Genomic DNA, 20568 nt, shown 5'->3' with positions numbered 1-20568 from the left:
GGCTTTGTGTCTGTGATACGGCTTTAGTCAGATCGATTTTCCTTCCAATTACACTTTCAGATGAGGAGGGGTTTCAGGGCTTGCTAGGAGAGAGAGAGAGAGAGAGAGAGAGAGAGAGAGAGAGAGAGAGAGAGAGAGAGAGAGAGAGAGAGAGAGAGAGAGAGAGAGAGAGAGAGAGACATACAGAGACACAGAGAGAGATGGAAGAGACATACAGAGAGACAGAGAGAGATGGAAGAGACAGACATACGGACCGCTTTGTACCCTCTTATACTGCGTATTGTGTGTATTACATATATTTTTATACAAGGAGAACACAGTGCCCTTGTCACGCAAGATGGCGGGAAAGCCAAACAATTGTGTTATGCAATGCGCATGCGTAGCTGGAATCTGAAATCTCCCCCCCCCCCACATCTCCAATACACCTTTCGAAAAATTTCCTTAACCAAGAAAATCTCTCTAAATTCAATATCTGGACCATTTTCTATCTTTTTTTTTGTTCATTTCGTATTTTTTTGGCGGTCAAGAAAAGGCGCTCTTTTCCAAACAAAAAATAACCTGAATGGCTAAAACTTCACCGGAACTACTTTCATTAAGAGTTTCAGAAAGATGTGGTAAAGACTGACGTAGGGGTTAAGGTGTGCAAGGTTCTCACACGCACGTGTACACACACACACACACACACACACACACACACACACACACACACACACACACACACGAAATCACGCACACGCACGCACGCACACACGAAATCACGCACACACACACGAAATCACGCACGCACACACATGAACGCGAGCACACACACACACAACTAAACAAATACCTCTTTGCTGGAAACCAAACAAGGATTTTACTTTTGCCGAGGATAGATATCGTGCGTTCTTGAGCCTATTGGATTTCTCTATAGACTCTGGACATGTTCTCCCATATGTAGATTCCTAGGGAACAGCCGGCGACAGCTGCGGTGATCCCTGTAGGGGGCTCAAACCTCTGATACCACTCTCGCGCTCCTTGGATTGGTCGGTACAGCGAAGGCCTCGCTCCATACAGGTCGCCGTTCAATGACTGATGGTCAATGTAGCTGGTTTCCTTTCCTGTCCTATCCTTGCTCCCTGTCCTCATATCCCTTCCAAGTGCAAAATAGCCATGATGACTTGGTTCTTTCTTGTCAGTTACTAAGGTGTCTGGGTTCGATACCAAGCAGTGGAGAGGAGACCTGGCACATGCTTCTTCTCTTCTCTCCTCTCTTTCTCTGGCCTCTCTTCCCCTCTCCCTCCGGGTTGTTTCTTTTTCGCTTCCCCTTTTCTCCCTCTAAGTCAAAATGACAAGTGTGGCAGCCGTCTGATACTGACGGAGGGAACTGCAAATGATACGAATCAGGTAGAAGAGACGAGGGAGAGGGGTGAAGAGAGGGACGTCGATAGAGAGGAGGGAGAGGGGTGAAGAGAGGGACGTCGATAGAGAGGAGGGAGAGGTGAAGGAACTGGGGAGTGGGTTTGACCTGGTGACCGCCAGGGCCCCGGCGGCAGACCTCTCACACACCGACCATCCATGACTCCTTGGGAGAGGAAAAGGTGTTGGAGAGAAAGTAGAGAAAAGGAGACAGACGAGGTGAGGGAAGAGAGGGGGAAATATCAGGGGGAAAGCGCCAAGTCATTACGACTATATAACACTATGAAAGGGTCAGGATAAGGATTTGGGATGAGACGGAGGAGAAGGAATGGTGCCCAGCTACTTGGAAGGTCGAGGATTGAACGCCGACTTGCATGAAGCGAGACCGTCGCTCTACCGTCCAGCCCAAGTAGTTGGGGGAAGAGGGGGAAGAAGAGAGGTAAAAAGGAGAAGGAAAGAAGAGGGTGAGAGAGAGGAAGCTAAGAAGCACATGGTAGGAAAAGGTTAAAGGCAACAGTTCAAAGATAACCGAAAAGACTTCACTGTTGTACCAATATTTGCTTCAAAAATAGACCTAAAGACCTAATGACCTCGTCTGTAAGTCACAAACGTGTGACTTACAGACGAGGCCTCGGCGTACCACACAATGGCAGTTATATTCTAACATCAACATGCACTCTAGTACCGCCCATCCAGGAGTGTCCACCCGCGGTCTGCTCGAGTAGCTGCTGCTCCACAGGCAGCAGACACCAGTTAGTGGTAGGACACACTGCACGAGTGCTTCGCTGAAGACATGCCTGGGAGTTATTATTCCCATTGCAAAAGGTTTGCAATCTTCGGGAAAACGGAGAGAGAATTGCATCATCCAAACGGGCCATCACCCGTCAACTCAGACCCTAACCCGTCAACTTCACCCCAGATGTCTTCACCAAGACCGCCACCCCACTGCCCATCACCCAGACCCCTTCACCAAGACCGCCCTCCCCTGCCCATCACCCAGACCCCTTCACCAAGACCGCCCTCCCTTGCCCATCACCCAGACAAGAGCCGTGTACGTACCGTAAACCTCCGGCACCAGACGGAGAACCAGTCCATGTCGACTACCTTGATGTTAGGCGGCAGGTGGAGCAGGATGTTCTCCCCGTCGATCCTCGGTAGCTGAACATGTTTCCTGAAAAGAGATAACATGGAACATGAGTACCCTACAGGGGCGAAAATGCTGCATGAGGACCCTGGATGGAAGGAAGGAGGGAAGGAGAGAGAGAGAGAGAGGGAAGGAGAGAGAGAGAGGGAGAAGAGAGAGAGAGAGAGGGAAGGAGAGAGAGAGGGGAGAAGAGAGAGAGAGAGAGAGGAGAGAGAGAGAGAGAGAGAGAGAGAGAGGAGAGAGAGAGGAGAGAGAGAGAGAGAGAGAGAGAGGGGAGAGAGAGAGGGGAGAGAGAGGGGAGAGAGAGAGAGAGGGGAGAGAGAGAGAGAGGGGAGAGAGAGAGGGGAGAGAGAGGGGAGAGAGAGAGAGAGGGAGAGAGAGAGAGAGAGAGAGAGAGAGAGAGAGAGAGAGAGAGAGAGAGAGAGAGAGAGAGAGAGAGAGAGAGAGAGAGAGAGAGAGAGAGAGGGGGGGAGGGAGAGAGAGAGGTAGAGAGCGAGAGAGAGAGGTAGAGAGCGAGGGAGAGAGGAAGACAACAGCAGCCAGCCAGATAAGAGATGGTGGCAACCGTTGCACAAAACCTGCACTCTGTGTGATCCATTCACCAGATGAGGGAACATTAGCAAGTGATCCCACCCAGATCCCCTGCCTCTTGGAATATTGATTCCGTGCTCATGTTGTCACTGTTCCTCTCACTGCTGCTGCTGTTCCTGTTGCTCCTTGTTCATGCTGTCACTATTCCTCCCACTGCTGCTGTTCCTGTTGCTCCTTGTTAATGCTGTCACTATTCCTCCTCCTGCTACTGTTCTTGTTGCTTCCTGCTCCCTGCTGTCCTTGTTCTTCCTACTCCTTTTCCTGCTGCTCCCTGCTGTTGGCCAAGCTGCTGGTGCTGACGCCACCACTTTTCACCGACAAGAATCAATGTCCCCGCGGCCAAGTCACTGACCCGGCCTCCTGGCTGTCAAGAAGGCTGTCAGACAGCGCTTCTCGTGATTTGGTTGATCAGGTTGACAGATATCCCCTTGGAGGTGTTTATCAAGTTCTCTGAATACCGTGAGAGAGGTCGGTTAGTTATGATCCTTATGTTTAGAGCGAGTGTGTTGAAAAGTCTCGATCTTTAATGTTGATAGAATTGTCTATCGTAGTTATTGCCCCTCTCTGCTGTTCAATGGAGCTATTTTGCACTTCATGACATGCCTTCTGGCCTTGTTATGGTGATATTTCCGCGTGCTGATTTCTACAAGTTCCTCGAATAGTAAATGATTATGTATCTCTTTCGCCTACGCTGAAGAGAACACAGTTTGATACCATCATTGGTCTGGCGTCAATTAGAAAGGTTCTCGTTATCCAGCCTTTGCTGTTTTTCCTTGCAACCGATGTGCCAGTTGCTCTATTGTGTTCTTTAAAAGCAAGGTTTTCCTTACTCTCAAATCTCTTATAAAGCGCTAACCTCAACCATTTCCAATAACGCCAACCGCCATTATTCCCAATGATGCCAACCACCGCAACTGACTGTGCCACCACAATTTTCAATGATGTCAACCACCACCACAACCATTTCCAGTGTTGCCAACCACCACTTGACCTGGTGAGAACATGACCAATCCGGCAACACTGCCCACCAATACACAAACAATTTGGGTTTTATTGAATTTGCTCGTCTGGCGCCACTGGACCGACTGGTAAAAGTTTATCTTTGATATATTCATATCACTATGATTGATTTGTTTACATCGCCAAAGAGGGGCACGATGCGCTAGTCCCAGCTCTCACACTCCCATATCTCAGCTCAGCACCACACATCTCGGCTCAGCATCCCCCACATCTCAGCTCACTACACCTCACCACCTCCACAGTTGTCAGGAAGGGCAAGAGATCATTATTGGTGGTGGTAATCCCAGCGTCCATCCCTTACAGTATAACTGGTCCCTGAGGGACAAGCCATTTTCCCTCTACCTTCCCTACCTCCATCTCTCCATCTTCCTCCACTCTCTCTTACCCCCTAACCCTCTTTTCTACCACTAATAACTTCCATCACCACCAACTTCCTTTACTACCACCTTCCTGCACCCCTTTTTCACTACCCTCTCCTCTTCTTGCACCCCGCTCTTACTCCACCATTGTTCCTCACTGCTCCCTTCAGCTCCCCAACCTTGAGGTAATCCTCTGATTTGTCTCCAAAATCTTCAACTGTTCATCTGGCTTTGCTATTTTCACTCACTGGCAGCAGTGGTTTACACGTTAGTCAAAGCTCCTTGGTGACGCCATTTTCTGGCGCTGTAAAGGAGCAGCAGCAGGAGCAGTAGCAACTGCAGCAGTAGCAGGAGCAGCAGCAGCAGAAGCAACAGCAGCAGTAGCAACAGCAGCAGTAGCAACAGCAGCAGTATCAACAGCAGGAGCACCATTAGCAAGAGTAGAAGCAGCAGCAAAAATAGCAGCGGGAGCAGGGCACAAAATACCGTAGAACCAATAAAGCTTTTCATTACTATGGCTTTATAAATAAAATTTTCCTTTTCCCAATACTTCTTCTCTCCCTCCATCCCTACCTCCTCCACCCCTAACTCCTCCACCCCCAGAAGTCACCGTTACTCCCCCCGTCCCCCCACAAACTCTCCAGCCGCTCACTTATCATCCGACACTAATTGGCTTCGTGGTCTGGCAGAATTGTAGGGGGGCTCCACCTGCCGGAGGGGCTCCACCTGCCGGAGGGGCTCCACCTGCCGGAGGGGCTCCACCTGCCGGAGGGGCTCCACCTGAAGGACGAGCTACACCTGCCGGAGGGGCTCCACCTGCCAGAGGGGCTCCATCTGCCGGAGGGGCTCCACCTGCCGGAGGGGCTCCACCTGAAGGACGAGCTACACCTGCCGGAGGGGCTCCACCTGCCGGAGGGGCTCCATCTGCCGAAGGGGATCCACCTGCCGGAGGGGCTCCACCTGAAGGACGAGCTACACCTGCCGGAGGGGCTCCACCTGCCGGAGGGGCTCCACCTGCCGGAGGGGCTCCACCTGCCGGAGGGGCTCCACCTGCCGGAGGGGCTCCACCTGCCGGAGGGGCTCCACCTGCCGGAGGGGCTCCATCTGCCGGAGGGGCTCCACCTGCCGGGGGACAAAGCTGTCCGAGGCTTCACCTGCTTCTGTTCGTCAAGGCAGGAGTAGGATATCAGCACTCGCCCCTCACAGGGGAGGTAGGAAGTGGGTAACATAAGCGGGTGGGTACTTACCCATCGGTGGAGTCTAGGGGGTAGCGGATGAGGTGACCTTTGGGGCTGGGTTGACTTCCGTTGCCGATCCAGAAAAAGGCGTCTGAAAGAAGTCGAAGAAATTTTTGAGGCCAAGAACGAAGCCAGAAAAACAAATTTTCATTAAACAAATATATGTATAATAAAATCATTCTAAAGGGAACATCGAGAAATGGCATTACAAAATGGGCAGATAATAAAGAAATATAAGCTTTAAGTTAATAAATATATAGATTCTAAGTTCCGATATAGGAAAAACCTGGGTAAATACTGGTTTGGAAACGGGGGCTGTTAATTTGTGAAACAAGTTACGGGTTAACATAATAGATTGATTGTTTCAAACGTGGTTTAGACATTTATATTAACCAGATGAGATACCCAGTGGTTACCTGGGTCTGGCTCCAACCCCCTTTTACACACACACACACACACACACATACACACATACACACACACACACACACACACACACACACACACACACATACACACATACACACACACACACACACACACACACACACACACACACACACACACACACACGGGTGTCTAGTAGCTGACTGGATAGCACGCAGGACTCGTAATCCTGTGGCCCGGGTTCGATTACCGGACCAGGCAGAAACAAATGGGCAAAGTTTCTTTCACACTGAATGCCCTTGTTACCTAGCAGTAAATAGGTACCTGGGGGTAGTCAGCTGTTATGGAGCTGCTTCCTGTGTGTGTGTGTGTGTGTGTGTGTGTGTGTGTGTGTGTGTGTGTGTGTGTGTGTGTGTGTGTGTGTGTGTGAGAGAGAGAGAGAGAGAAAAACAAACAAAAAATTAGTAGTTAGTAACAGTTGATTGACAGTTGAGAAGTGGGCCGAAAGAGCGAAGCTCAACCCTCGCAAGCACAAATCTGTGAATACATCTAGGTGAACACACACACAAAATGTTTTCAAGTAAACCATGAAAATATGGTGCGGGTAAACGGCGGGGGTACTCCTAAAAATTGCAGGGCTGGGGGGTATTTAATATGCCGATATTTCTTAGAGGGTGGCACTGGGGGACGACCCCCAACTTACACTCACATTCCCGCTCCCCCTCTCGAAGTGTCATGTTGGAAAGTTGGACGAGGTCTTCCTTCTTTTGACATTAATTATACTTCATAGATATAAATGAGTTTGGTGGATGTCAATTGGAACTGAACCGAATGGGTTAAAAGTATTTCTGCAGTTTACTTAATTATGTCTTTCTTATATTTTATAATACAACGTGTTGCCATCAGAGGCCAATATAAATTTAAGAGTTTTCACGAACCTGTAAAAGCAGAGATTCAAAACACACTTCACCACCTACGTGAGACTAGTCCTAGATCATGCAGCTTCGCCCAAGATCCTACCTAATAAAAAAGGGCATGCGACAAAGAAGGGGAAAGGAGGGGGGAGAGCTAAAAGGGCATAGATTTCACAGGGGCACACGCCCACAAAGACACAGAAGGGCACGGCCACAAAGACACAGAAGGGCACACGCCCACAAAGACACAGGGGCACACGCCCACAATCGACTCTATATCCTTTGAGTGCGTTGTTCCAGTAGCGTTCTAAGTTTTTATTGTGATAACAAAATTGTTAAACTTGAGAGTGTACCGAGTGGCCCATGAACAATGACATACTAAGTGCCGGGAATACAAATTTGAGATGCATTTTCGCGAGTTATATGTCCCTACATGACCTAGCTAGTAAGATGCCAGGTCACCTGGGGTCCCAAGACTACACCCTAGTGAGGCAGGTCACCTGTGGGCCCCATTACTACACCCTAGTGATACAGGTCACCTGGGGGCCCCAAGACTACACCCTAGTGAGGCAGGTCACCTGCGGGACCCCAAGACTACACCCTAGTGAGGCAGGTCACCTGCGGGACCCCAAGACTACACCCTAGTGAGGCAGGTCACCTGCGGGACCCCAAGACTACACCCTAGTGAGGCAGGTCACCTGCGGGACCCCATGACTACACCCTAGTGAGGCAGGTCACCTGTGGACTCAAGACTACACCCTAGTGAATCAAGAGACAATACAGTCTCGATCCTTCAGACATCACAAAAGAGGAACCAAGAGCCACTTTTTTGTTTTTCCTCTTATACCTTTGTTTTCCTTACCCCTCCTTTTCATCCTTGTATTCTTCCCCTTTTTCCATATCCTCCCCCTTCTTCTCTGTGCCTCATCCTCATAATTCCTTATTCCGTTTCCCATCACACCACACCATTCTCCCTCTCCTGTTCCTTTCTATTACATTTCACACATTTTCTGTAAAACAGTCCCGTACTATTCCACCCCCCTTCCCCACTTGCCTCCTTTCAATTTCATTATCCAATCCATTTCCTCTCAATCTGTCCCACCTGGTGCTCTGCGCCTCTCAATTATTCCCTCTTCTATTATTACTCCTTTATCAGTTTTGTGCGATTTATCTGTTCCCTTTTAATATTGGCATTGTCCTTTTGCTTTCTAGTTAATATGAGGGCCTAATACAGAATGATTTGGCTGCTACTGCTTTAATTTTCATGGTTTAATATGTTTATTAACAGAGAGAGAGAGAGAGAGAGAGAGAGAGAGAGAGAGAGAGAGAGAGAGAGACGTCACTTAAGGGGGACATTAAGAACGAATTTGAGACAAGATCTGAATCATCAAGTGTCTGGAACCTAGAGTATAAAAGTCTTCAGCATTGTCACCTGACAAACGCAGCAGCATTAACAGACAGCGACTTGAAGATGCCACAACACCAACAGAAGTTGTATATAAGGGATCCATAGGATAAGTCATCCTTCATTAACCCATGAGAAACTATGGTGACTGTTTTACAATGAGTTTACAAGCGCCTGATGTCTCGGAGACAGCAGGGAGGCCGTGCCATCGCGAGGTTGTTGTGTATGATCAGTCATAGCCTCCTCTGTGTGATAGGAAGCCAGCTTCGACATGCGTTTATCATGTCTACAACGACAGACACAATCAGGGATCTCGGGTTCGATTCCCGGGAGGAAGAGAAAGGGTTAAGACACGTTTCCCGTCACCTAATCCCTCTGTTCACCTAGCAGTAAATACATAACTCCCTGGAGTTAGGCAACTGTTCTTTATACATCCTTATACATATCTCTATTGCTATCTACTTTCCCCCAGACTTTTCCCTCTCTCTCTCTCTCTCTCTCTCTCTCTCTCTCTCTCTCTCTCTCTCTCTCTCTCTCTCTCTCTCTCTCTCTCTCTCTCTCTCTCTCAGCTCTTCGCCCCCCCCCCACTCTCGTGCCCTCAACTCCCCCCCCCCCATCTCCCTGAGAATAAAACTTGTACTAATTGGTGTAATGTTGGACAGTTTGCAGGTATTAGGCCCCCTCTCTCCCCCATCAAAGAGCCAATTTAGCGTTTAATGTTCATCTCTGCTTCTGGCGGTGGTGGTGGTGGTGGTGGTGGTGGTGGTGGTGGTGGTGGTGATGGTGGTGGGTGGTAGTGGAGGTGGTGGTGGTGATGCAACAGTATATTACTTCACTGTTGTTTGCTTTTTAGTTTATCTAGAGCTGCTGCTGTTACTGTTTTGTATTACTGGTGCCAGTTATACCCCCCCCTACTGTTGCTACTCCCCCCCCCGTTGCTGCTGCTGCTGCTCCTGTTGCTACTTCTCCTGTTAGCCTGTCAGCTCCTCCACATGCAAGAGTCACGACCCTCACTGTACGACTGACAAGTCGTGGAGTAGATGTAGACTGATATAGTTTACTGCTAAACTACATAAAGATGAACGACACAGTCTACATGTGACCCAAGAACTACAATGTGTCATAACTACCTCTCCTCCCTTAATTTATTTCACAAGGGGGGTGGGGAGATAGATTGATAGATCAGAACATCAGGATATAGAATACAATAGAAGGCCAATTAGACTATTAGAAACAGCTAATATATCAAAACTCATTCATATTCATGTATAACCTGCGCTTGAAACAATCAAATGATCCCACGTCTGCTATGCTACTCTATAATTTGGCTGTTTCATCCTGATGATTACTGTCAATAATAGAAAGCATTTTTGGTAAGTCTTTAAAGTCTTCACGCTCTAAGACTTTATACTTAGTAACGTAGACAACATCTGGTTAAGTGAAGATGGAGTTTTCGAGTCTGAGAAGTGGATTATTCTCTAGCAAGACACATAAGAACCGAGACATTGTCTAGCAAGACACAAGAACCGAGACATTGTCTAGCAAGACACAGATAAGAACCGAGACATCATCTAGCAAGACACAAGAACCGAGACATCGTCTAGCAAGACACATAAGAACCGAGACATTGTCTAGCAAGACACAAGAACCGAGACATTGTCTAGCAAGACACATAAGAGCCGAGACATTGTCTAGCAAGACATGGATAAGAGCCGAGACATTGTCTAGCAAGACATGGATAAGAGCCGAGACATTGTCTAGCAAGACATGGATAAGAGCCGAGACATTGTCTAGCAAGACATGGATAAGAGCCGAGACATTGTCTAGCAAGACATGGATTAGAGCCGAGACATTGTCTAGCAAGACATGGATAAGAGCCGAGACATTGTCTAGCAAGGTGAAGGTCCCTCCTCCACTAAACCCATGGCGTACTCACCTATTTTCACTTGCCTGCAGGGTCGAGCTGTAGGCTCTGAGCTCCGCCTCACTGTACACACCAGTACACACCAGGGCTCTACTGTCCCCTTGCCGCCTCTCGCTCGACGCAACTGTGCAAGAAACTTTTTCGCGTGTAATCGAAAGCTCCCGTCCGATTCCCCCCCCCCCCGACCCCCCTCTTCCCCCCCTCTCCTATTTCCTTCCTTTATCCCCACCCCTTCCACCTATTCCCTCTCCCATCCCTCCGTCCCTCTTTCCCTTTAGTCTCTTCTTCGTCTCCAGTAGATAATGATAATAATCTATTTAAAGAAAGATTTGTGTATGTTCGTCTGTCCAAGGTTCGAGGTCAAAGCGCTCTTGGCTAGCTTCACGCAACTTTGCAGGGGGACGGATAAGGGGTAAGCGACTGTCACAAGTGGGCCGGGGTCGGCCCACACCACATGAAGTCTGAAATGGCGTGTTGATATTTTTTATTTAATCCGGAGAGTTTTCAGCTATATAATATTCTGCGATTTGACTTGAAGATTTGCATTTTTGGCGGCCGGGGTTGGGAGGGGGGGGGTTGGGGGGTGTGGAGGGGCGGGTTGGGGGGCTTCCAACACGAAAATGGGGTTTTGGATCGACCTGGACACCATCGGGCCCAGGCCGGGTCAAGTGATCCAAATATCATCATCTCTCATAACCTTCAATAGGCAGTTAACTATAGAGGACTATAGGGAACGTCATTTAGAAAACTTGTGATAGAAGAAACCATTAGTTGTCAAACTCTGTCCTCCCCCCCCCCCCTCCATGCTGCAATGTTCCTTCTCACTCACATTCTCACTTTCGTCTCCACGAGACCCCCCCCCCTTCCCCTGCACCTTACTGCTTTATCATTGTCACCTTCGGCGTCCCCACCCCCCTCCCCCCCCTCACCTACCCATCAGAGCAACCCAGACCCCATCACTCCCATCCCCTCCCCCCCCACCCCCTCCTCTAGACAATACTGGCGAAAATACGAATCAATTTGATCTTCATAATCCAATAACCTCTTCTAATGCAGCGGGAGTGATAGAGGGGAGGGGGGGAGAAGGAGAGAGGGGGAGGGAGGGGGAAGGAGAGAGGGGGAGGGAGGGGGAAGGAGAGAGGGGGAGGGAGGGGGAAGGAAAGAGGGGGGAGGGATGGAGGGGAGGGATGGGGAAGGAGGGAGGGTTGGAGGGAGGGAACCTTAGATGGAAGGGTGATGAGACAGTGATTCCGACGAAGTAATGGAAGAGGGAATAATTGTAAATGATGTGCCAGAGAAAGAGAAAAAACTAGAAAGAGAGCTAGAAAAACAGAGCGCTAGAGAGAGAGAGCGCTAGAGAGAGAGAGCGCTAGAGAGAGAGAGCGCTAGAGAGAGAGCGCGCTAGAGAGAGAGAGCGCTAGAGAGAGAGAGCGCTAGAGAGAGAGAGCGCTAGAGAGAGAGCGCACTAGAGAGAGAGAGCGCTAGAGAGAGAGAGCGCTAGAGAGAGAGAGCGCTAGAGAGAGAGAGCGCTAGAGAGAGAGAGCGCTAGAGAGAGAGAGCGCTAGAGAGAGAGAGCGCTAGAGAGAGAGCGCTAGAGAGAGAGCGCTAGAGAGAGAGCGCTAGAGAGAGCAAGAGCGAGAGAGAATTTCAACCTCTTTCCTTTTAATATGTGCAGGAATAAGTTTTCAACTTGGTAATTCACAAACTTGCTTGTTAAACTTCATGTTTGGAAGCGGCGTTGACGGCGGTAGCGTTGACGGCGAGGCGGTATAGCCTCTTTCTACAAGATCTAACCCTTTTACATCCTGTACTACTCATAAGGTTTCCATTTCCCCCTCTTCAAGTAATTAGAATTTCCCAACTTTCGACTTAACGTAACGACTTTCTTAATATTGCTGTGACGTTCCTGCATCTTCCCTCGAGGCAAATTTTTAGAACTGTTTTCATGTCGCCAGCGACAGATGACAGGAACCTGTGGCTTGTGTTCCAGCCTTCTGTGAGGATAAGGACGAGCAGCAGTGTGAGGACTGGCCCCTGAGAGTATGCGATTAGGCCACAATCAATCCGGACTTTGAATGGTTTGCTGCCACTGTCTGCTATCTATCAAGAGATAACTGAAAAAAAAAACCACTTTACGTGGGTCACATTCGTCAAATGTTTGTTCAACAATCAATCCGGACTTTGAATGGTTTGCTGCCACTGTCTGCTATCTATCAAGAGATAACTGAAAAAAAACCCACTTTACGTGGGTCACATTCGTCAAATGTTTGTTCAAAACTGTGTGTGTACAACACGTGCATTTTGGTTTGCTTCTATTATCTCCGTAAGTTTGTTACAATGATAAAGTGTGGAAAGAATTAAATGCAAAAATGTTACCCCCTATTAGCAAAAAAATCAGAAGCTCGGCTGAAAACTTCCATCCTATCAGCCTGGCTTCAAAGGCCTGCAAGCTCGGAGAGAATCCTAAGAGGGAATCATTCACTATCTCATCGTGAACAATTAAGTCAAATTAACGCCACGTGACTTTTGTCAAAAAAAAAAAAAAATAATAATCCTGCTTTAAAAGCCTGTTCAAACTTTTGGAAAGGGTAATTTTCAGCTATTCAGAGAAAGGATTTAAAGTTTATGTATTATATACGGACTTATCAGAAGCTTTTGATATGGTTCTGTATGAAAGACTGGTAAGGGAATTATAAGCACCTGGAGTAAATAGTAATATACTAGAAGGTGATATACTAACACACACACACCCACCCACACACCACACACACACCACACCCACCCACACACCCACACCCACACACACACACCCACACACACCCCCACACCCACACACACATACCCACACACACCCACACACACACACCCACCCACACACACACACCCACACACACCCACCCACACACACACACCCACACACACACACCCACACACACACACACACACACACACCCACACCCACACACCCACACACTCACGCACTAGGGGACACAGGTGGAAACTGAGTGCCCAAATGAGCCACAGGGACGTTAGAAAGAACTTTTTTCAGAGCCATAGTAGTTAACAAATGGAATGCATTAGGCATTGATGTGGTGGAGGCTGACTCCATACACAGTTTCAAATGTAGATATGATAGAGCCCAGTAAACTCAATAATCTGTACACCAGTTGAAAGGCGGGACCAAAGAGCCAGAGCTCAACCCCCGCAAGCACAACGTGATTGTATTCTCGTGAGTACACACACGAGAATACAATCATGAATTGCCTCGAAGCCGTGTTATTTCGTAGCTTCCACAAAATCTTTCGATTAGCACATCGTCAGAGCGACTTCCCAATTTGCTAATTATAGTTAGGGGGCCGCCCATAGCTAAGGGGTGCCTCCAGGAGCCGCTCTTGACTAGGGGGTGCCACCAGGAGCCGTCCCTGGCTAGGGGGTGCCACCTGGAGCCGTCCCTGGCTAGGGGGTGCCACCAGGAGCCGTCCCTGGCTAGTGCGGGCCTCTCCACCACCACATTACACACCGAGTGAACTCCTATTTATTTTGCGTTAGTTTAACTGTGACGGATAACTGTGAATATACCACGATCATCATATTGTCTTCACTTAAGAAACTTGTACATGTTTTCTCTCCCTTACAACCGATTTGCTTTAATTTATTAAACAGTTTACGATCGCCGAAACACTACGAAGTTGTCTACAGGAGTAATAACCTGGGATTGTGAGGTTTCCAAGCTCGTAAACGTAAACAAAGCCTCCGTGATTAAGGGAAAGATGTACAGGTTTCGTAAGGGATTGTATTAACGCTTAATGAGTCATAGCCCCAACTGAGGAGTGCCAGGAGTGCCACGAGTGCCGCGCGAAGGTCACGTGCACAACAGAAGGCACTATAAGCTCTTCAGTGATTGGTTACTGAGCATCGCTTTTTGGAAATGTCTCTCAGTTCTACTGAGGGCAGCTCAGAGCTACACATAGCAATGACAGTGTGGCACAGTTGTGCACTGTACGGGGGATGGCAGGGCATCACAGTGATGCACTCAGCAGGGAGTGCTCACAGTGCTGCACTCAGCGTTGAGTGCGCGAGTTGAGGAGAGCTCGAAATGATCCACCAGCCTCACTTCCCAAGTCCATCAACACCCTTATGAGGTTGTAAATTAAGGGATTATATCGCTTGAACTTTATTATTGGACCGACGACATCCGATAAGCCGATCACACTCGGGGTGAGGAGGGAGAGAGATGGAGGGTGAGGGAGGGTTGAGGGAGGGAAGGGAGGGAAGGGAGAGGGAGGGAGGGGAGATAAAGGTTTGGAAACGGCAGGGAGGGGATGGAAGAAGGGACTGCGGAAAGAAGAGGAAGAGGACAAGTAAAGAGAATTTGTGAATGTGGAAAAGATGGAATAATTCGCTCATAGTTCCAGTCGGATCCAGTCCTAATCCAGTGTTCACGAGCACACTGTCAGATTGGTCCAATCCTCCTCAGATACAACTTTTCATCCGGGATCCAACAACCCTAAAATATCATATTTTTATTACTCCAAATACATCGCTGAGACGCGCGCCCCTTTCAAAGGAGTTTCTTCCTTCTGGGATAATTTTTCCACCCTCTTCTCATACCTGAAATCTGAGGTTCCCGGTGTAATCCCTGTTTCAGAAAGTCCCAAAACAGGATTTTCCCGGAGTGGGGGAAGGCGTCCACACCACATATGTTCTACTTTCACTTCATTCCATCGATTTCACTCTTATTTTCACTTCAAACTGCAAGGCGAATGCAGAGGGTAACGGCATGTCGGAGTACCTGCTCGTAAGGCCCAGAGACGCATCGGAATCGCATACTCCCACTCGTCCTAACGAACACCAAGTGGCTTAACATCCTTCTCCTCCCAGACGCGTAAGGCAGATGATCGATGGTTGAAGACCCCTGAGCGAACCCCAAAGGCGCATTATCTGCTACTTTTGTCAGCTTCCCGCCATAACTGCGCCCCACTGGCTAAGTTAATCACCAAACTCTTTAATGAGTCCAGCCTGAAGACTCCCCCTTCCTCCCTCTTCTCAAATCAGTTAAACGACAAAGCTCTTATAACACCGGGAAGGACATTCCCTTACAGCATCCGTCAAGTCTAGGATAACTCGTTACAGCATCCGTCAAGTCTAGGATAACTCGTTACAGCATCCGCCAAGAGTAGGATAACTCTTTACAGCATCCGTCAAGACTAGGATAACCCCTTACAGCATCCGTCAAGACTTGGATAACCCCTTACAGTATCCGTCAAGAGTAGGATAACTCGTTACAGCATCCGTCAAGAGTAGGATAACTCTTTACAGCATCCGTCACGACTAGGATAACCCCTTACAGCATCCGTCAAGACTAGGATAACCGCTTACAGCATCCGTAAAGTCAATGAAGAGTCATTACAGCATCCTTAAAGACACGAAGAGCTCTTTAGAGCACCCATAAAGACATCGACAAGGCCTTACAACATCCATGAAGACAACACCGCCAAATAGCAAATCCTTACACCGTGTCCGGCCCAATCTCCTCCCCCTCTCTTCCCGCGCGCGCCAAAACCACTCCTCCCTTGTAACGGATTTGCAATAACCGTTAGAGACCAGCCTCCCTCTCCCCCCATCCCACCGTGATTTAAATTCTATCTTTCTACTCCATTAGTCTGATTACGAAGGAAGAGGTTCATAGTCTCGGTCCCCTTGTATGAGTCTATTTTAAAGGTTAGACCATGGTAGACTTCTTGTACTCGTGCGTGTGCGTGCGTGTGTGTGTGTGTGTGTGTGTGTGTGTGTGTGTGTGTGTGTGTGTGTGTGTGTGTGTGTGTGTGTGTGTGTGTGTGTGTGTGTGTGTGTGCAGGTTTCTGTTGCGTGGATTCAATGGGGCCGCCTTGTTACAGAGTCCTCTGAGGATCTCCACTCTTCCGTGTAGTTTTAAAGTTGTCTTTACTAAGTAAAGCAGAGATGTCACTTCTTATCTCCTCCCTAAACATTCTTCCATCTGGCATTTTACAAATTTTCCCAAATCTTCCTCTCAACATATATCTATAACTATTGATTTAATATAACACAAACTAGAATTCATTGTAGCTAATGATTCTTACAATGCGAATTACATTCAATTTAAAACCATGTATTTAAGCCACAAAAAGTTTAAATGTCTGAATACTTCATAATCCGATGCGTCTAAGTTCTAGCAATTAGGTCTTACAACTTAAGTAAACAAAAACTATGTCACATTATATAACAGACCTTCCGCGACATCATTAACTAAACTTGTACAGACCTTAACATATAGCAGCTTGAGATCGATGTAAATGTTCAGAGTGATCCGTGTTCAGCAACAGTTCTTTTGGCGACTGAATGACTGACTATTTTTCAATTGCTTAAAGAGGGCACTACACTACACTTGTGGTGTAGGTTTGTTCATTAAAGAGGGCGTCCGGAGAGCCTTCGTTCTTAAAGCTAGACATGATATTTGGGTCTGTAGCCAATGTTGCAGCTGCATGTATATGTGTTCACACATTCATAAACACATTCATTTATCAACAAGAGAAGTGTACCCTATTTCTAGGTGTATACACACACACTTTACCTCATACACGAGGCAGACCTTACCCATCAATAAAAGTGTGCGAGTTCACAGATCATAGTGTAATATTATTTTGTATACCTATAATGGATTTATAACTGTGGGAACAATTGTAAATTATAGTACTGAAATCAATGCAAAAACGACTACTCGGTATTAACATTTAACTTAAGTCTCGCACTATAACAGATTCTGGACAGAATTGTCGTTTACTTTAATATTTTATCTTAATGTAGTTCTAACAAATCAAAGGTGTATCCAGCTTCTCATTGTATATACACAGAGCTTATATACACAGTGTATATACAGTATATACACAGTGTCCAGTGTCCTGGACATTGTCCAGAATTAAAGTTATATCTGATAGCCAGGTCAGAAAGCAATAAGTAAAAGTAGTGAGATGTTATATACATCGGACGACGTCCCTCGCCTCACGGTATGTACATATACACATTTCAGAGATCTAATTTAGTCCTGGACTATGATCAGGACTAAAGTATACATACTGGTTGGTCAATAAGCCCTTGTAGTGGCCTTAATAACCCTCCTGTGGATGACGGACTTTAAACCCAACACTAAACCAGTGGGTTTAAAAAACCCTGACCCAGCTACATCAGTCAGGGAAGCTCTTACATGAGGCTTGATTAAGTCTAACTTAACTCTAACTCAACACCACTGTGCATCAGCAAGTCTGCATGTATCAGCGACAGCACCTGCAGCGACAGCACCAAGGAGGAGGAGCAGGAACAGCACCTCGAGCAAGTGAGCCTCGACTCGAGTCCATCACAAAAGGTTCAGACACAAAGCGCACCAGTGCCTCTTCCGAGTACCCCTCCACCCCCCTCTCCCACCTCCCATCCCTCCTTCTCAGGAGCAGGAAGGACAAGGTGCATGGGATGGGTGGAGGGGGGTGGGGGTGGGGGGGGGAAAGTGGGAAAGGACTGTTGAAAGTGGCGCTAAGAGTTAATGGCGAGTGGAACTGTAGAGAAATGACAGAACAGATGAAGGAGGGAAGAACAGCAAAACCAGCAGGAGGTAAAAATGCAGCAGCAGCAGAAAGTAGAAGAGCAGCAGCAGATGGTAGGAGGAGAGCAGCAGCAGCAGAAGATAACAACCAGAGAAGACAGAAGACACACCACGAGATTGGTCTCATCGAGACCTTTAAAACTGTACACAAAAGAGACACTCCAGACCACTTCATTAAAGGTCCATTACAGTGTTCACAAGGGTCAACTGCTTCAGGGTCCACTACAGTGTTCACAAGGGACGACTGCTTCAGGGTCCACTACAGTGTTCACAAGGGTCAACTGCTTCAAGGTCCACTACAGTGTTCACAAGGGACGACTGCTTCAAGGTCCACTACAGTGTTCACAAGGGACGACTGCTTCAAGGTCCACTACAGTGTTCACAAGGGACGACTGCTTCAGGGTCCACTACAGTGTTCACAAGGGACGACTGCTTCAGGGTCCACTACAGTGTTCACAAGGAGCGACTGCTTCAGGGTCCACTACAGTGTTCACAAGGAGCGACTGCTTCAGGGTCCACTACAGTGTTCACAAGGAGCGACTGCTTCAGGGTCCACTACAGTGTTCACAAGGGACGACTGCTTCAAGGTCAACACGCCGCTGTGTACAACAGACAGCACGAGACACTTTTTTTCGATTATTGAATAAGAAACAAGGAATTTTCTAGCCGCCGGAGCCGTAAATGCAAAGACAATACTCCAGATCAAATCCACATGGGAAAAAGGCCTCGGGAATAATGGAGAGACCCGTTGAGATCAGCAGAGATGGTGGTGGTTCCCGGGCAACTTTTGACAAAAATCCTAGAGAGTTTTGAAATCGAAAATGGTCCAATCAGGAAGAGCTTGATTTAAGAGAACCAATCGGAGCACAACAGATTTAAACGCTACCAATGTAAGCCAGGCATAGGGACCCGAGGAAATAAAATCGGCATCATGCCCCAGTCACGCTTGTATGGTTGAGACGTTAGTTATGATTTCAGTAGAAGCAGATGAAAAGTCACAATAACGTGGCTGAAAAATGTTGACCAAACCACACACTAGAAATTGAAGAGACGACGACGTTTCGCTCCGTCCTGGACAATTATCAAGTCGAAACGTCGTCGTCTCTTCAATTTCTAGTGTGTGGTTTGGTCAACATTTCAGTAGATCACTGACAAGATTGTTAATCGCTACACACTCTGGACTCAGGTGTGAGAGCTGCCAAGTGCTTTAGGAATCTCACAGGGCGCTGTCTTGTCAAGATCTACTTCAAGAAGGGGGGGGGGATGCTTGACCTTGAAAGCCTTTTTCTAGCATCAAAGAACCATCATGAGAAACTGTATCGAGGAATTGCAATCCTCGATACGATATCCAAGGTCTTAACTGAAGAGAACAATGGCAAACGACATTGTACAATAGCTTGCTGGGTAGGGGAGGGTTGCATCACTGATAACATTGTTCAGTCGCTCAGTTAAAGTTTCTGGCGATCAAGGTTTAAGACGTGTGTCTAAGGTGCTCAGACCTAGCAAGGTCATAACATTGTTGCATGTCCAAGGGAGCGTCACTTAAGAGCGCCTTGCAGGCCGCTATCTTATGATGGTGACGTAAGATATCCGCTGAAGTGTACATTTGGCCATTTAGTGACTCAATTGATAAATCAAGGGAATTCTTCCCATAATACTCACACACAATTTACATGGAATCTTTAATATATTTTCAAAAACTCCCTCAAATACAGCATGGATGATGCCAGATTCAAAGATTATTTCGCTGCAGTTTTCTGGACCAAGAGTTCCACCTCTGGCGAGAGTCCAATGGTCCTTTGATGGGACCAGATGGGACCGAACTCCAGGCTCTTGGTCGCTTCCTCCGGTCAACAGTGAACGTCGACCTCAATACCATCACCCACACTAACGACAACACTTAAATCTACATCTGAATAAACATGCCTAAAAATATTATTATTTCCCACATCTTTGACTCACCTCAGAACATAAGCAATCACTCACCGCCAGTACTCACCAGGACCGACGCCACACCTGCTCCAGTACTCACCAGGACCGAAGCCACACCTGCTCCAGTACTCACCAGGACCGACGCCACACCTGCTCCAGTACTCACCAGGACCGAAGCCACACCTGCTCCAGTACTCACCAGGACCGACGCCACACCTGCTCCAGTACTCACCAGGACCGACGCCACATTTGCTCCAGTACTCACCAGGACCGACGCCATCGTAGGTGAAGTTCTCTATGTAGAGCTTGTCCTCGTCGACAGCAAACACGGTGCCAGCGACGTTGTGCTGGAGAGTCCGGAGCGGCCCTATCTTCGCTCCCCGCTTGCGGTCCCGCTCCTGCCCGTACGCAACTGTTGGCACAAGAGAAGAGGGGATGAGTGAGAGGGGGCAGAGTGGATGAGTGAGAGGGGGCAGAGTGGATGACTGAGAGGGGACAGAGTGGATGAGTAAGGGGGGGTAGAGTGGATGAGTGAGAGGGGGCAGAGTGGATGAGTGAGGGGGGGGCAGAGTGGATGAGTGAGGGGAGGGGCAGAGTGGATGAGTGAGAGGGGGCAGAGTGGATGAGTGAGGGGGGGCAGA

General features: G+C 48.0%; 1 protein-coding gene across 1 annotated transcript in view; it reads right to left on the bottom strand.

Annotated features, from left to right (window-relative positions):
- Positions 1-20568, bottom strand: part of LOC123771982 (protein Skeletor, isoforms B/C) — a 215459-nt gene that overhangs the window by 35924 nt on the left and 158967 nt on the right. Inside the window, 3 exon segments of the mRNA XM_069337548.1 lie at positions 2458-2569; positions 5760-5841; positions 20193-20339. Of these exon segments, the coding sequence (XP_069193649.1) occupies positions 2458-2569; positions 5760-5841; positions 20193-20339 (341 nt within the window).

Source organism: Procambarus clarkii, chromosome 38 (assembly GCF_040958095.1).
Source record: "Procambarus clarkii isolate CNS0578487 chromosome 38, FALCON_Pclarkii_2.0, whole genome shotgun sequence".
Lineage (NCBI taxonomy): Eukaryota > Metazoa > Arthropoda > Malacostraca > Decapoda > Cambaridae > Procambarus > Procambarus clarkii.
The sequence above is the reverse complement of the archived record's forward strand: the minus strand, read 5'-3'. Positions and strand labels throughout refer to the sequence as shown.